This window comes from Myotis nattereri (genome assembly GCF_964212035.1).
Source record: "Myotis nattereri genome assembly, chromosome: 1".
Lineage (NCBI taxonomy): Eukaryota > Metazoa > Chordata > Mammalia > Chiroptera > Vespertilionidae > Myotis > Myotis nattereri.
In genome coordinates this window covers 112,956,430-112,971,274 of record NC_138075.1, presented here as the reverse complement: position 1 = coordinate 112,971,274, position 14,845 = coordinate 112,956,430, and the positions used below count along the sequence as shown (strand labels likewise).

The 14,845-nt window shown below is 42.9% G+C and overlaps 1 protein-coding gene across 1 annotated transcript in view; it reads right to left on the bottom strand.

The window, feature by feature from the left end:
* Positions 1-14,845, bottom strand: part of PARP6 (poly(ADP-ribose) polymerase family member 6) — a 40,861-nt gene continuing 26,016 nt past the window's right edge. The window contains exons 18-24 of the mRNA XM_081084946.1: positions 14,549-14,661; positions 13,172-13,244; positions 11,719-11,788; positions 1,609-1,688; positions 1,159-1,222; positions 695-779; positions 1-372 (exon numbers count right to left, since the gene is read on the bottom strand). Coding sequence (XP_080941072.1) covers positions 270-372; positions 695-779; positions 1,159-1,222; positions 1,609-1,688; positions 11,719-11,788; positions 13,172-13,244; positions 14,549-14,661 — 588 coding nt within the window. The 3' untranslated portion in view covers positions 1-269. The remainder of the gene's footprint in view (positions 373-694; positions 780-1,158; positions 1,223-1,608; positions 1,689-11,718; positions 11,789-13,171; positions 13,245-14,548; positions 14,662-14,845) is intronic.

Sequence of the window (14,845 nt, the reverse complement as noted above, 5' to 3'; positions counted from 1 at the left end):
TCCACAGCACCTTCCATTTTATTGTTTTATTTACAAACAGGGTGAAGTCAACTGGGAAAATCAGGGACAGGGGTCAGTCAGTCTGGGCCATCCAAATGTGGAGTGGTTCCTGGGTCAATCTCCACTCGAAGGCCGCCTCTTCTATCCTTTTCCTGCCCCTTGGTAATGATCCCTTGATTCCTCAGGGCAGCCTCCCCAGCTGCTCCGGAGCCCTTTAATAAGGGCAGATGGATCCTGGGGGAACGGGGTGGTACGAGGGCTGGGCCCCCTCAGTTTGTGTAAACCTGAGTTCCGATCACACGCATGATTTCCTTCTGTATCTTGGGGTCCTGAGTATTAATGTTGGCATCGCCCACCTGACCATCCTCATATCTGCCAAAGATAGGGCAAGTGTGAGCATAAGAGAGAGAACAATACTAGAAATAATGTCAACCAGTGGAACTATATTTGGAGGTGGACCATCCTATAAATAAAAACCCTTTCTTGGTTCTCCTTAGGGTGGAAGAGATTCAACTTACCTGGTTTCCTCTAAACTGACGGTGATATATAGGCATCCCCAACCTCCAAGGGGAAAGTCCCAGTGCCAGCTGCACTCAGGTAGCCAGGGGCAAGTCTAAGATAACAGTAGTCACACCCCAGGACACCCCCACCCTCCCTCCTCAGAGTAATCCCCAAGGTACCCTCCTAGACTTACACAAAGAAGAACCGTGTGCAGACATGGTCGGACACAGGGCACACCCAGATGTTCCCATGCTTCTGGAGGTCTTTAGATGTAATGACTGAGAAGAGGGGGCCAGAAGTTATAAATATATAATGCTTAGGTCAGAGTCCAGGCAGGGAAGGGAAGACATGACCCTTGGCTGGATCATGCGCCATTAGTTGCACTAAAAAGAAAGGTTAGGCCCAGCAGTGTGGCTCAGTGGTTGAGTGTTGATCTGTGAACCAGGAGGTCATGGTTTGATTCCCAGTCAGGTCATATGCCCAGGTTGTGGCCTCAATCCCAGTGTGGGGCATGCAGGAGGCAGCCAATCAATGATTCTCTCTCATCATTGATATTTCTATCTCTCTCCCTCTCCCTTCCTCTCTGAAACCAATAAACATATATATATATATGAAAGTTTGGGGACCTAGAAAACAGGGACTAGTTGAGCTACTTACCTTCACAAAGTGCTATACAGTTTAGATTCCGACTTTGCAGGAACCTTGACTGAATGGATCGGGTCTGGAAGAGAAAGAGAGCAGGGCCAGGTAGACTGTTACAACTTTCTCTATAGAGGCTATTCGCTGATGATGGGTGGGATCAGGGATATCCTAGGCTTCCAGCCACCCTCTCCCACCCCCCGCAAAGCCAGTTTGGATGAGTTCACAGCTTCCATCTTTACAATTACATGTCACTGCATTTTTTCATAAATTTAGTCTCTGTTTTCATAGTTATGACGAAAGCCACTTATGACTGGAAGCATGTTCATCTTAGAATGTGCCTGGTTCCTTCAAATGATCTTCAAACTACCCTCCATCCCCACCATTGTTTCCCCATCCATCTCTGTAACCGAAACATATCCCAGGAGAAGGGTACTGACTCCCTGGAGCAGGGCCAAGTATTAATACCTGGGGGATAGTATTCATCCTGTTATATCTCTGGACCAGCTCATCCTTGGAGGGCATCCTGTGCTGTCCTTTTCCCATTCCTGTCATAGAAGAACAAACCCAGTTTATTCACCCATTCCTTAATCAAACATTTACTCAAGTGCCTACTGTCAGGCACTGAACTAGACACTTGGCAATACAGGAGTGAATAAACAAGACATCTTTCCTCACAAAATTTTAGTCTGGTGGAGAGTACAGGCAAAGAACAAGTAATTACAAAACAATATGCCAAGTGTTGTAATGGGGACAATAGAGAGCACTGTGTAAGTCAGAGGCAGAGAAGGAACCTAGCCTAGAGGTCTGAAGAAGGCTTCCTGGTGATAGCTAGGGTGAGAACTCTAGGATGAGGAGTTTATATGAAGAGGGGCAATGTTATGGGCAGAGGTAACAGGATATAGAAAGTCTGGAGGGAAAAATCAGTATGCCTTAGTTTGTACAAAGCATAGTCAATGGCAGAGGAGTGGTGAGAGATGATGTCTAAGACATGAGCTAGGATCAGTTCAATCAGGCCTTATAGGCCATGTTAAGGCAACTAGAATTTATCCTGAGAACATCAGGGAATCACTGAAGGGTTCTATGATAGGGGAGTAACTCATGAAATGAGAGGAATGAGGTGCCCAAGACAGTGGTGACATCAGCACTTCGGATCAAATGTCAGGCTGAGTGAAATGAGTAGAAAGGAAGCAAGCAGAGCAAGTCAGATCTGCTCTAGTCTCAAAGTTACATAGAATACTGTGACAGAGTCTTTCAAGAGAAAGGGGAGAAAGCACAACAGTAAGGGATAACTAATTTTCCAGATAGCTACAATGGCAAAAACCTCGAAGAATTCTGCTTCCTTCAGAAAGTCTTCCCACACTTTAGGAAGTGCTGCCAATTCCCTGGTTTCCACCCTCTCTAAATCCATAAATCCTTCACCATCCTTACCCACCAGTGAATAGTCCTGTTTATAACCATTTATAGACTCATTTTGGATTTTTCTTAGATACAAAACAGTGCTTGTGTGCTCCTGCTCCCAACTCTTTTCGCCTGTGAATAGGACTTCAATCCCTATGCTCAGCTTTAGCACAGGCAGCCTTATCACAGACTCTCACGTGTGCGTGCGTGTGTGAGACTGAGAGGAAGATGGGGAATGATGCTATCATTACAGGCCATAAGCAGGGCCCTTATCAACCACTGCACCCTGGAACTTTCTATTATTACTAACTCCACTCTGCTTCAATTTTTGGTCTTGTGATGGCCATGGTGTTGCTGTGGGAATGATAACCACTGGACTAACATTCTTTACTGATCAGGCTGTAAATTCATCATGCACTCACACTAAAGTCCTATGACAGAATTGTGGCCTGAGTAAAATTCAGGGCCAGAAGAGCTTCAAGATTTCAACTGCTAATTTCTTCCTCCTATAGACACTCACCACCCATTTCCACTTTCTCCATTAGCCTGAACTAGGTTTAGCTCTGCATCTAAACATGACTTCTTAGCCTGGTTATTTCAGTGCAAGATCCTGAGTGAAATTCTCATTTAGGTTATACCCCAGAATATAGGAAAGAACAATCTGACTTCTATGGCTGTTTTAGAGATGGCCCTTATAATATAAATCCTGTCCCATCCCAATCCTGTTGCACACTGTCCTGTCCATACTGCCCCAGTGATCTTCAGTTTGTCAAGACCAGACCCTAAGAACATGATGGCTAGAATAATCCCTGGATGTTTTGTGTCTGGAGTATATACTTATTCCAAGTCTCTAAACAGGACTGAATAGATGGAGTTTACCATCTCCTTTCTCACTGGTCTTCATTTTAATGTGCTTACTATAGCCAAGTCATTGGAGGCTCTGCTAGTCAAAGGGATGCTCTCTACACTGCTGCTGTAGTGTAGGCACCCAATGCTGCTGGCTAAGAATCCTACCCTGAGAAAGAACAAAGCAGAGCAGAATAGGGTGGAAGGAAACACGCAGTAAGATAAAGTTGACGAAATTCTAGAGTAACTACAGTTATTTGGACACTTGCATACATTCCACCCACTGTTATATAGGCTCAAATATCTATGGGGCCCTCACAGAGTCAGTCATTCAAGCAAAGCCTACCCTATCAGTCTAATATAATCGTTAGAATACTGTCCCAAAAGTTAGGAGATCTGGATTTCTGTCTTATCTCTGCTACTCATCTGTGTGACTCCGAAGTCACTTAATATCTCCAAGTTTCATCTCTCTTATCTAAATAATAACGGGGATTGGACAAAATGACCTACAGCTCTAATACCAAAATCCTATGGTATTTTGTATCTATAGTTAATTGACCTTTTTGAGAAGGATGGTATCATATGATGTTTTTAAGTAATCGGTAAAGTAATGAAGAAAGAGAAGAAGTCGGTAAAGACACCTGGCTCCATCTGATAACTAATGGCTTTCAGGCACTTAATGGTAAGCAAAGGCCAGTGACAGGGGGAGAGAATAGGGAGAAAATAGATAGGAAGAAAGAATCTTGTGGGCACTGAGAACCAGGAGAATTTCACTATTTGGAAAATAATAAGAGATTAATTAGAGGCAAGCTCAGGTTGTGATAAAGATAAAAATTGAGGAACCTAGACAAAAAAGCAAAAAAGACTACCCCAACCCCACCCTACTTTAGACACCAGGCACACAGAATGAGATCCATGTATACATTAACAAATATTTATTGGGCACTTACCCTGTGTGGATTAATACTAATATTTGGTTCATGACATACTATCATATATTTAACTAGAGGCCTGGGAAAAGGGGGGTTCCTCAGCTGGGCCTGCGCCTTCTCGCAGTCTGGGACTCCTTGCGAGATGTCCGCCTGCCAGGGAGCGGCCTAAGCTGGCAGTCGGACATCCCCCGAGGGGTCCTTAGCACTGCCGCAGAGGCAGGAGAGGCTCCCACCACTGCCGCTGTGCTCACCAGCTGTGAGCCCAGCTTCTGGCTGAGCAGCACTCCCCTTGTGGGAGCACACTGACCACCAGGGGGCAGCTCCTGCATTGAGCACCTGCCCCCTGGTGGTCAGTGTGTGTCATAGCGACTGGTCGTTCCACGGTTGGGTTGATTTGCATATTAGCTTTTTATTATATAGGATAGGACAATAAATATCTTCAGATCCAACCTAAGAACTAAACCCAAGACCTAAAACATTACCGATGACTTACATCTATGTGCTGCTATTCTAACCCAACTACCTGCATCCTCTTTGGGAGGTAACCACCATCCTGAAATTTCTTTAGTTTTATCACACACAGAAACATACACACACATGCCTAATGTTTAATTTTATTTGCTTTTGAACAACATTAAAAAAAGGTAGCATAGACTAGTCTTTTGAGCTTGCCTTTCCCCCCTCAACTTATTTCTAAGATTTTTCCATGATGTTGAATGCCACTGTTCATTCATTTTCATTGCTGAATAATCAATTGTAAGAATGTATTAAAATATATCCTGATTTGGGTTGTTTCCAAGATTTGCTGTTGCAAACAGTATTGCTTTGAACATTTTAAAAAAATATATATTTTATTGATTTTTTACAGAGAGGAAGGGAGAGGGATAGAGAGTTAGAAACATCGATGAGAGAGAAACATCAATCAGCTGCCTCCTGCACACCCGCCACTGGGGATGTGCCCGCAACCAAGGTACATGCCCTTGACTGGAATCGAACCTGGGACCCTTTAGTCCGCAGGCCGACGCTCTATCCACCACTGAGCCAAACCAGTTAGGGCTGCTTTGAACATTTTTGTACACATCTTTGGGTGCACATATACAGGAATGAAAATGCTGTCAATGGGATAAAATTTCTCAGCTTTATATTATCACCAAATTTAACACCAAAGAGTCATACTAATTTATATCCCCATAAGCAATAAAAGAAATCTTGATGATCTATAACTCTGGTACAATCAGAGGCATTATCAGATTTCTTAATTTTTGCTAATCCATTTGGGTGCTAAAATGGTAAGTCATTTTGGTCTTGATTTTACTTACTTGATTAATAGTGGCTGAACAGCTTTTCACATTTTTTGGTCATTTCTTCAGTGACATACCTGTTCATGTCATCTGCTTATTTTTTCAATCATTTTCATTATCAATTACAGTTGACATTCATCTTTAGTTTCAGGTGTTCACCCAGTGACCAGACATTACATAACTTAGTGATCATCACAATAAATCCTACACCCATCCAGCACCACACCTAGTTATTAGAATATTACTGACTATACTAGAGGCCCGGTGCATGAAAATTTGTGCACTGGGGGAGAGGGGGGGAGGTCCATCAGCCTGGCCTGCCCCCTCTCACAGTCCAGGAGCCCTCAGGGGATGTCCTACTGATGGCGGGAGGCAACCGGATCAATCAGGGGAAGGTGCCGCCCCCATCACCCTGCCACGGCTGCCAGCCCTCCTCGGCCCTTGCAGCCACCTGCCCTCCTTGGCCCTCGCAGCCACTGTGGCTTTGTCTGGACGTTGGGTCTATCTGGTCTAATTAGCATATTACCCTTTTATTAGTATAGATTCCCTAAGCTGTACTTTACATCCTCACCTTTTTTGCCCATCTCCCAAACCCTCCTCCCATCTGGCAACCAACAGAAAGTTCTCTGTATCTATGAGTCTGTTCTATTCTGCTTGTTCATTTTGTCTGTAGTTTCAATTGTTGATAGATATGTATTTATCACCATTTTATTGTTCATATTTTTATCTTTTTTTCTTCTTCTTAAAGAAGACCCTTTAACATTTCATGTAATACTGGTTTGGTGGTGATGAACACCTTTAGTTTTTCTTGGCTGGTAGCTCTTTATATGTCCATCAATTCTAAATGATAGCTTTACAGGATAAAGTAATGTTGGTTGTAGGTCCTTGCTTTTCATCACTTTGAATATTTCTTGTCACTCCCTTTTAGTGTGCAAAGTTTCTTTCTTTTTTAAAAATGTTTTCTTTTAAAAAATATATCTTTATTGATTTCAGAGAGGGAAAGGGAAAAAGAGAAACCAATGAAAGAAACATCAATTGGCTTCCTCCTGCAGGCCTCCTACTGGGGATTGAGCCTGTAATCTGGGTATGTGCTCTGATCAGGAATTGAACCATAGGTCAATGCTCAACCACTAAGCCATGCCGGCTGGGCTGCAAAGTTTCTTTTGAGAAACCAGCTGACAGTCAGTCTTATGGGAGCTCCCTTGTAGGTAACTAACTGCTTTTCTCTTACTGCTTTTAAGATTGTTTGTCTTTAGCCTTTTACATTTTAATTATGATGTGTCTTGGTGTGGATCTCTTTGGATTCATTTTGTTTGGAACTCTGCAATCCCTGGACTTCTATGTCTGTTTCCTTCACCAATTTAGGTAAGTTTTCTGTAATTATTTTTCAAATAGGTTTTCAATTTCTTGCTCTTTCTCTTCTCCTTCCAGCACCCCCATGATGCAAATGTTGGTATGCTTGGATTTGTCCCAGAGGCTCCTTACACTACCCTCATTTTGGGGGGATTCTTTTTTCTGGTTGTTCTGACTTTGTTTTTCTTCCTTATATTCCAAGTCAATTTGATTCTTGGCTTCACCTACTCTACTGGTGATTCCCTGTAAATTATTCTTTATTTCAATTAGTTGTGTTTTTTATTTTTAATGCTGTTGAGGTTCTCACTAAGTTTCCTGAGCATCCTTATAACCAGTGTTTTGAACTCTGAATCTAGTTGATTGCTTGTCTCCATTTTGTTTATTTTTTTCTGGAGTTTTGTTCCATTCTTTCATGTGGGATGTTTGTCTCCTCATTTTGGTCACCTCCTTGTTTCTGTGTATTAGGTAGTGCTGCTATGTCTCCTAGGCATAGTAGCATGGACTAATGTAGTTGGTGACCTGTGGGGTCCAGCAGCACAGACTTTCTGATCACCCAAGTTTGGCACTACAGGCGGGCTGTACACCCTTCTGTTGTAATTGAGTCTTGATTGTTGTTGGCACGTCAATTAAAAGGATTTACTCAGGCTGATCAGCTGACCACCAACTTCCGATCACCTTGGTAGATCCGCTGTGCTGGGGCCCACCACACAGTGCAAGACTTGCTTCAGCAGGGCTCTGGTACCCACTGATTCCACCACTTCAGTGTATCACTTGTGGAGGTGGCTGGGTGGTGGTGCTCCAATGTTGCCTGAAGCTATCACTGGGTGCACTGGCTTTGGGATCTCCTAGGAGTTGCAGGCCAGTGTCAGCCTGTGGGGAGCTGATACAGAGTTAAGCCTTGGACTGACAAACAAGTCCCAGCTTAGAGGGCACAGTCCTCTTACCATAATCAGGCTTGACCTTATAACACTCCCTAGATATTATCTGGGAAGCTAATGGGCTGAGGGAAGTGCAGGAAGTGTAACTATGGTCAAAACGAGTGAAATTCACAAGAACAGTGTAACTATGGTAACCACTACCTTGTTTACCTCTGATTATAAAATGGTTGGTGCGGCCTGAGCACCGGTGGTAGTCCTTCCTCTTGAGTTGGACTTACCCGCCTGGCCCCCCAATATTCCCAATTTGTCTTGTCTTTTCTCTTTCATTTGTGTGCGGCTCCTCTTCCAGATCCTGAACCCTGAACCACATGGGACGTGGAGGTAAACATTTACATCTGGCGCCTGAACAGGGACTTGTTTGTTAGTCCGAGGCTTAACCCTATATCGGCTCCCCACATCAGCCATTGCCTGTGTTCTGCCGAGGGCCACCAGGCATAAGCTACAAAGTGACCTGCAGATGGCTGTCTCTTGTGCTGGGCTTAGAGGTGCCCAAGCAAGGCTACTGGGCCTGGGGCCACTTAAGGAGAAGGGCTTGCTGATGCCAGAAGCTGCTTATTTGAAAGATTTTAGGAAAATCTGAAACACCAATCAAGACAGGCTATTCCTATAGTACAGCCACTGGAAACAAGCTTGGGTGGGCCAAAAAGTTGGGTGGTAAGGGCCTCAGGGAATCACCAGGGTGAGCAAACAGTGTAAGCTAGGTTGATGGAATTTCAGATATGGCACCTCTCTGATAGCTCTGTGGGGGAAAGGCTCATCAAAGGAAGAATGGCTTCTGCCAGCACTTCTGTCTGGGAGAGAGCTGTCCCTCCAGCTCTCACCTAGATGCCAAACAATGCAGTCTCTCCTCATATGTCTCTGGTGCCTTTCAAGCTGCTCCCCCATGCTGGAGCTCAGAAAGAGTGAGTCCTAGTAAGTCCATGTGCAGGCCCTTTAAGAGAAACTCCCTGGCACTCCAGCAGTGTCAGCCTTCCTCAGCCTCAAGCCATATTCATTTTTACAGCCAGAAGTTACTGGGACTTCTCTTGCTGGCACTGAAACCCTCAGTGGGGAGATCTGGTGTGGGACTGGGGCCCCCCACTCCTCAGGGGAGGTCTACACCGCCGAGATCTCTCCTGATTTTTATGCGCCACACATGTGTGGGACCAGCACTTCCAGGTTTCTGCCCTACCAGTCTTAATGTGGCTTCTCCAATTTCATAGTTGTAAGACTTCCATTCAGATCGATTACAGGTGGTTCTGAATGATGGTTGCTCTGTACTTTAGTTGCAATTTTGATGTGGTTGTGGGAGAAGGTGAGTACATTTACCTACATGGCCATCTTGACCAGTAATCTTTTTCTCATTTGCCAATTTTTATATTGGGTTGTCTTTTTCTTATTTATCTGTAAGAATTTTTTAAAAATCCTCACCCAAGGATATGTTTTTGATTTTTAGAAAGGGAGGGAGAGGAGAGATTGAGGGAGGATGTGAGGGATAGGGAGAGAGGGGGAAAAAGAGAAACACTGATTGGTTGCTTCCTGTACTTGCCTTGACCTTGGATTGAACCCACAACTTTTTTTTTTTTTTTTTTAAATATATTTTATTGATTTTTTACAGAGAGGAAGGGAGAGAGAGATAGTTAGAAACATCGATGGGAGAGAAACATCGATCAGCCGCCTCCTGCACACCTCCCACTGGGGATGTGCCCGCAACCCAGGCACACGCCCCTGACCAGAATCGAACCCGGGACCCTTCAGTCCGCAGGCCGACGCTCTATCCACTGAGCCAAACCGGTTTCGGCGAACCCACAACTTTTTGGTGCACAGGACGGTGGTCTAAAACTGAGCTACCCAGCCAGGGCAATTTCTAAGGATTTTTAAAATATATCTTTATTACTAATCTTTTGTGGTTATGTGTATTATAAATGTCTTCTCCTGGTTTGTAGCTTGTCTTTTCTCTTTTTTTAAAAAAATATTTTTTTATTGATTTCAGAAAGGAAGGGAGAGGGAGGGAGAGATAGAAACATCAATGATGAAAGCTAATCATTGATGGGCTATCTCCTGCATGCCCCCTACTGGCATCAAACCCGCAACCTGGGCATGTGCCCTTGACCAGAAATGAACCCAGGACCCTTCGGTCCACAGGCCAATGCTTTGTTCACTGAGCCCACTGGCTAGGGCATCTTTTCACTTTCTTAAGATGTCTTCTGATAAACAGAAGTTATTAGTGTTGATAAAATCCAATTTGCCAATCTTTTATGACTTATGAATTCATGTTTTCATTCTCTGGATGATTCTGTGTAAAACTGTGAAATAATTTGTTCCTTGAAAGTTTAGCCTGACTTGAAAACTATCTGAGCTAGGTAGGATTTTTGGGTTTTGTGTGCATATGTGTGTATGTGTAGGAGGGTGGTGTGGAGTGTGGTGTAAAATTTTAAACTACCATTCAATGTCTTTTATAGTTTTAGGACTATTTAGGCTTTCTATTTCTTCTTGAATCATTTTTTTAGGTATATTTTTCTAAGAATTTATCCATTTTGTCAAAATTTTCAAAGTACTGACATAAAGTTGACAAAACTGTCCCATTAGCTTCTTAAATTTTGCTACATCTGTAGTTATGTTCCCTTTTCCAGATATCTGTGTGCTCTTTTTCTTCAATCTAACCAGCTGTATCTGTTTTTTTTTGTTTGTTTTTTAGTTCTTAAAAAGAATCAACTTTTGCTTTTTTGGTTCTACCTATTGTACCTATTTTTATTTGGTTGATTTCAGTTCTTACCTATATTATCTCTTTTTTTCTACTTTTTTAGTTTATTATGTTAGAGACTATTCTAGTTCTACACCTATGGAGCTAAGTTTCTAATCTTTATACAGTTATAATTACTGGAGGACACTAAATGATAATCTATAAAGACTCTAGCACTTGCCCTAACCAGTTTGGCTCAGTGGATAGAGTGTCAGCCTGCGGACTGAAAGGTCCCAGGTTCGATTCCGGTCAAGGCATGTATGTACCTTGGTTGGGGGCACATCCCCAGTAGGGAGTGTGCAGGAGGCAGCTGATCGATGTTTCTCTCTCATCAATGTTTCTAACTCTCTATCCCTCTCCCTTCCTCTCTGTAAAAAATCAATAATATATATATATATTAAAGACTCTAGCACTGTCTCCTTCATATGGTATACATGCAACTACATGGTGGCTCTCTTTTATACAGAATAAGAACAAAAGAAAACAGAAAAGGAATGACGACATGAACCTGGAATACTGAGAGTTTTAAGTCAGAATCATTTTCTGAGCAGGACAAAACTAGACTCATCTCCTATTCAGACTCTGGACCTCACTCATGCCTTATCTTTGGAATGAAATGCTTTCTCTTGCATTCAATGTGACTGATAGTATAATGTGTAATTATACATAGTTGAAAAGAGAGTTGACAGGGAGAAGAACAGTGTCTTTAGAAATGTAAGCCAACAGAAGGGACTCAAGCCTTCAAGTGTATTTATAGGTAAACACACATGCACATGTGTACATACACAATTTATAATGACGCGCTATTGCTAACACCAAAAATGTTGTCTACCAAAAGCCTAGTTTCATTTCCCAGTTCCCACTGCCAAGCCTCTATAATGAATACAACTATTCCCATGGAAAAAAGGAAGAATCCAAATTTCTAATGAGAGGAAACTGAGAAAGACAGAGTTTGTATCCACGACTGGGAAAAGAGCTGACATAAACCAAGTATCCATGGTAGAAGAGGAGGAGAGCACAGATGGTATATTCACAAAATGGATGCAGTATAAATAGAGTCAAGGTGGCCAGAAAGTATTTCTTACCTGAGTATCCAAAGGAAATACTGGAGATGGGGCTCAGGTAGATGCCTTTGCCATAGGCTGCTCCATGCAGCTTGCAGGGAAACACGAGGATGAGCACTATGAGCCTGGGCCCTCCCATGACTGTGTATTAGGGAGCCACGAGGCTTAGCCAGCCCTCTCTTCCCTCCATTATCACTCATTCAGATGGCTCTAGGCACCTACTCTTAAAATCCCGATTGGCTGAACATCGGTTGCAAGTTAACCCCTTTGTCTATGAAATAATAAATATTGAAGCCTTGCAGTGAGGAATAGCACAGCCACTGAGTCAGTCCCTTGGAATCCATGTTCCTGTCCCCAGGTGTTGGTATATATGAGATTCCAAAAAAAAGAACTACAGAATAGATAGCCAGAAAGAGGAAAAATGACTGTTCCTTGGGGGTCTCTCAGGGCAAAGAAATAAGTCTCCTATTGATACCATTATAATAACCAGGTTATTATTTAACAGAAAAGGCGTAAAGGGAAGACTAGGTAATATAGGCATGCCATTTACACGGCTTTGCTAATTTAACACTCTTAAAGTCTGTTCCCCGTAGAGAGATGTGGGAAGGGAGTGAACAAAGGCAGTTTGGACTAATGTGAGTAAGGTCTGAGTGATGTGGAAGATGCCTACCTGTCTGTCAGTCACACCTGGGAGAGAATCACTGGCCAGAATGCGTGTGGCCACTGCAGCACTATACCTGAATATTTAAGCTTCTGAACAAAGGAGCCTCTCTCTCTCATGCAGCTGAGCTCCTGGCTATCCTGTTGCAGGGGCAAGCTACCCTGCACCCACGTGGTTCACGGCCATGTGGGACCCACACAATGGATTAATGGACTGAATCTGGACTAAATGCACTGGACCCAGCTTCAACATGGAACAGTCACTTTGGACACTGGCCCTCCTTTTGGCTCTATTGGAACCCCAGCTGCACTCTTTCAGGACTGGTTTAAGGAGCATGGGACTTTGGAACCTGAGGAATGTAACTCCCACCAATACAGCCTTTTACCACATCTCATTCTCCCATGGGGGCTTCTGAAAATGCTTATTTCAGTGGTACCTTAAGAACCATCCCACTCCCATGAGCATAGGAGAAATTTAATTCTCTGGTGATACTATATAACTCTGAATGAATATTCACATATATTGAAAAGTTCTAATAGGGTAATTCATCTAATGGCTGCAATAGCAATTCATACTCCTGCCTACAGCTACATTCCCATTCCCCAAACCACCTAAAAACATAGGAGGTAAAATATATAAAAGCTACATTCATTCTATACATACACTTCCAACTTCCTCCCTAGGGAAGCCACACGCAGACTAGATTTAAGGATGCTGAGGCAAAAACAGCTGAGTACTCCAGGGTAGACTTTCCCAAAACTGAGTGGGGCAGAAAACGGGGTGGAGAAAAAGAAAAAAGGGACACAGCCTCACCTGCAGTTTGGTGTAGGATGCATTCACCAGCCCATTGCGCAGGATCGAATGCCAGTTCTCAATGTGGGACCCACTGTAAGGCAGGGTAGAATGTATGTCTCTTCACAGTATGACGTTCCCAGGAGCACTTTCAAGAATGCCATTTCCACCCATTCTCACCCACACAGGACATGAAGATGGACACATATACTTAGTGATGGGCATGCATATGGACATAGTCACAGGCATGCAGATGTATCTGTGACTAACCTCTTATATCTTAATTTCCAGTCCTATCATCTATCTCTTCCATGCTTTAGCTAGGCTCATTCTAAACCCTCAAATGATGATTCAGCATTTTCATTGGCCTATTCCCCTTTGTTTCAAATTGAATTCTTCTCAAACCCAACAAACTTATCACTGAATGCAAATATGGCTTCCAGTCCTGAATTCAGGTGCACTTTGGGAAAATGGTACCACCACTCCCTTTGCATTACCCTTAAATATGGCTCTTTCTTTCTCTCTTTTCTCCCACAATTATGCATCAATTGATTTCCTCCAAGTAGTTTTCAAATCTAATCCCTCTAATCTGTTCCTTCAACCATCCTTTTATGTGCAAATGCCATTTCTCCTCAACTACATCATAAGTAGCTTGAGAGTAAAGACCATATCACATGCTATCTTTTTATCTTCTACAGCAAGAATGTCAAACTCAAAGGCTAACACGGGCCAAATAAACAAGGTTTAAGTTTACGTGGGCCGCAAAAAACAAAAGCTTCAATTTTCATAGAAACGTAGGTTTATTTTGATAGAGACATGCTGAATACAAAGGGCTGAAATAAATGAGTAATCATTAACATAAAATAATAGAACATTTTAATAAAAATTTTTTCTTGAACATTAATTTACCAGACATTGAATAAATGCACAAATTAATAAACATAACACAAATAAACCTATTTTTCAACAAGTCAGTACATGACTAATGACGTGGCAATCAGCTGCTAAAATATTCGCTGCTAGTATTAGTGGAGAGAAATGGTGTGCCTGTACAAGGCGCGTAAGGGAAATGACTACAGTAATCAGTCATTAGTAAATGTTGTAGTTCGTTATTAATAATCATGAATAACAGGATATTGTAAAAATTAGGTTACGAAATTTTTATTAAAGCATTTCTGACATACCGTTATATTGGTTGGGCTGCAAAAATATTCGTTGTGGGCCACATGCGGCCTGCGGGCCATGAGTTTGACATACTTGTTCTACAGAATCTACCACAATATAACTAATTGTTGACTGGCTGATGAACATAGGTAACACAAACTCATTAATCTCGAATGAACTCTCCCATCACCTTACATTTGTTGCCCTCCACCTTCCCCACCACCCCGCTCTTACTGGAAGGCAAAAGTGCTGCCATAGAGTTTCTTGGCAGTCCGGAACCGTGCCTCCTTGGCAGGAGGGCTGCTCAGCAGGAGGAACTGGTGTGAGGTGTGCATGAACTTCAGCTGCTGCCAGGGTGGGGGTGGGGTCAGAAAAACAGAGCAGAAATGGAGATCAGGGAGAGAAGGATTGGGGATAAAGAGCAAATCAGGCTTGCAATGACCCCCCAAAAGGAAATATGCTTAGGCCCAAATATTATTATTGATGGGCAGAGACAACCAGGAAAATCTAGGACCAATGTGGTTGGTCGGT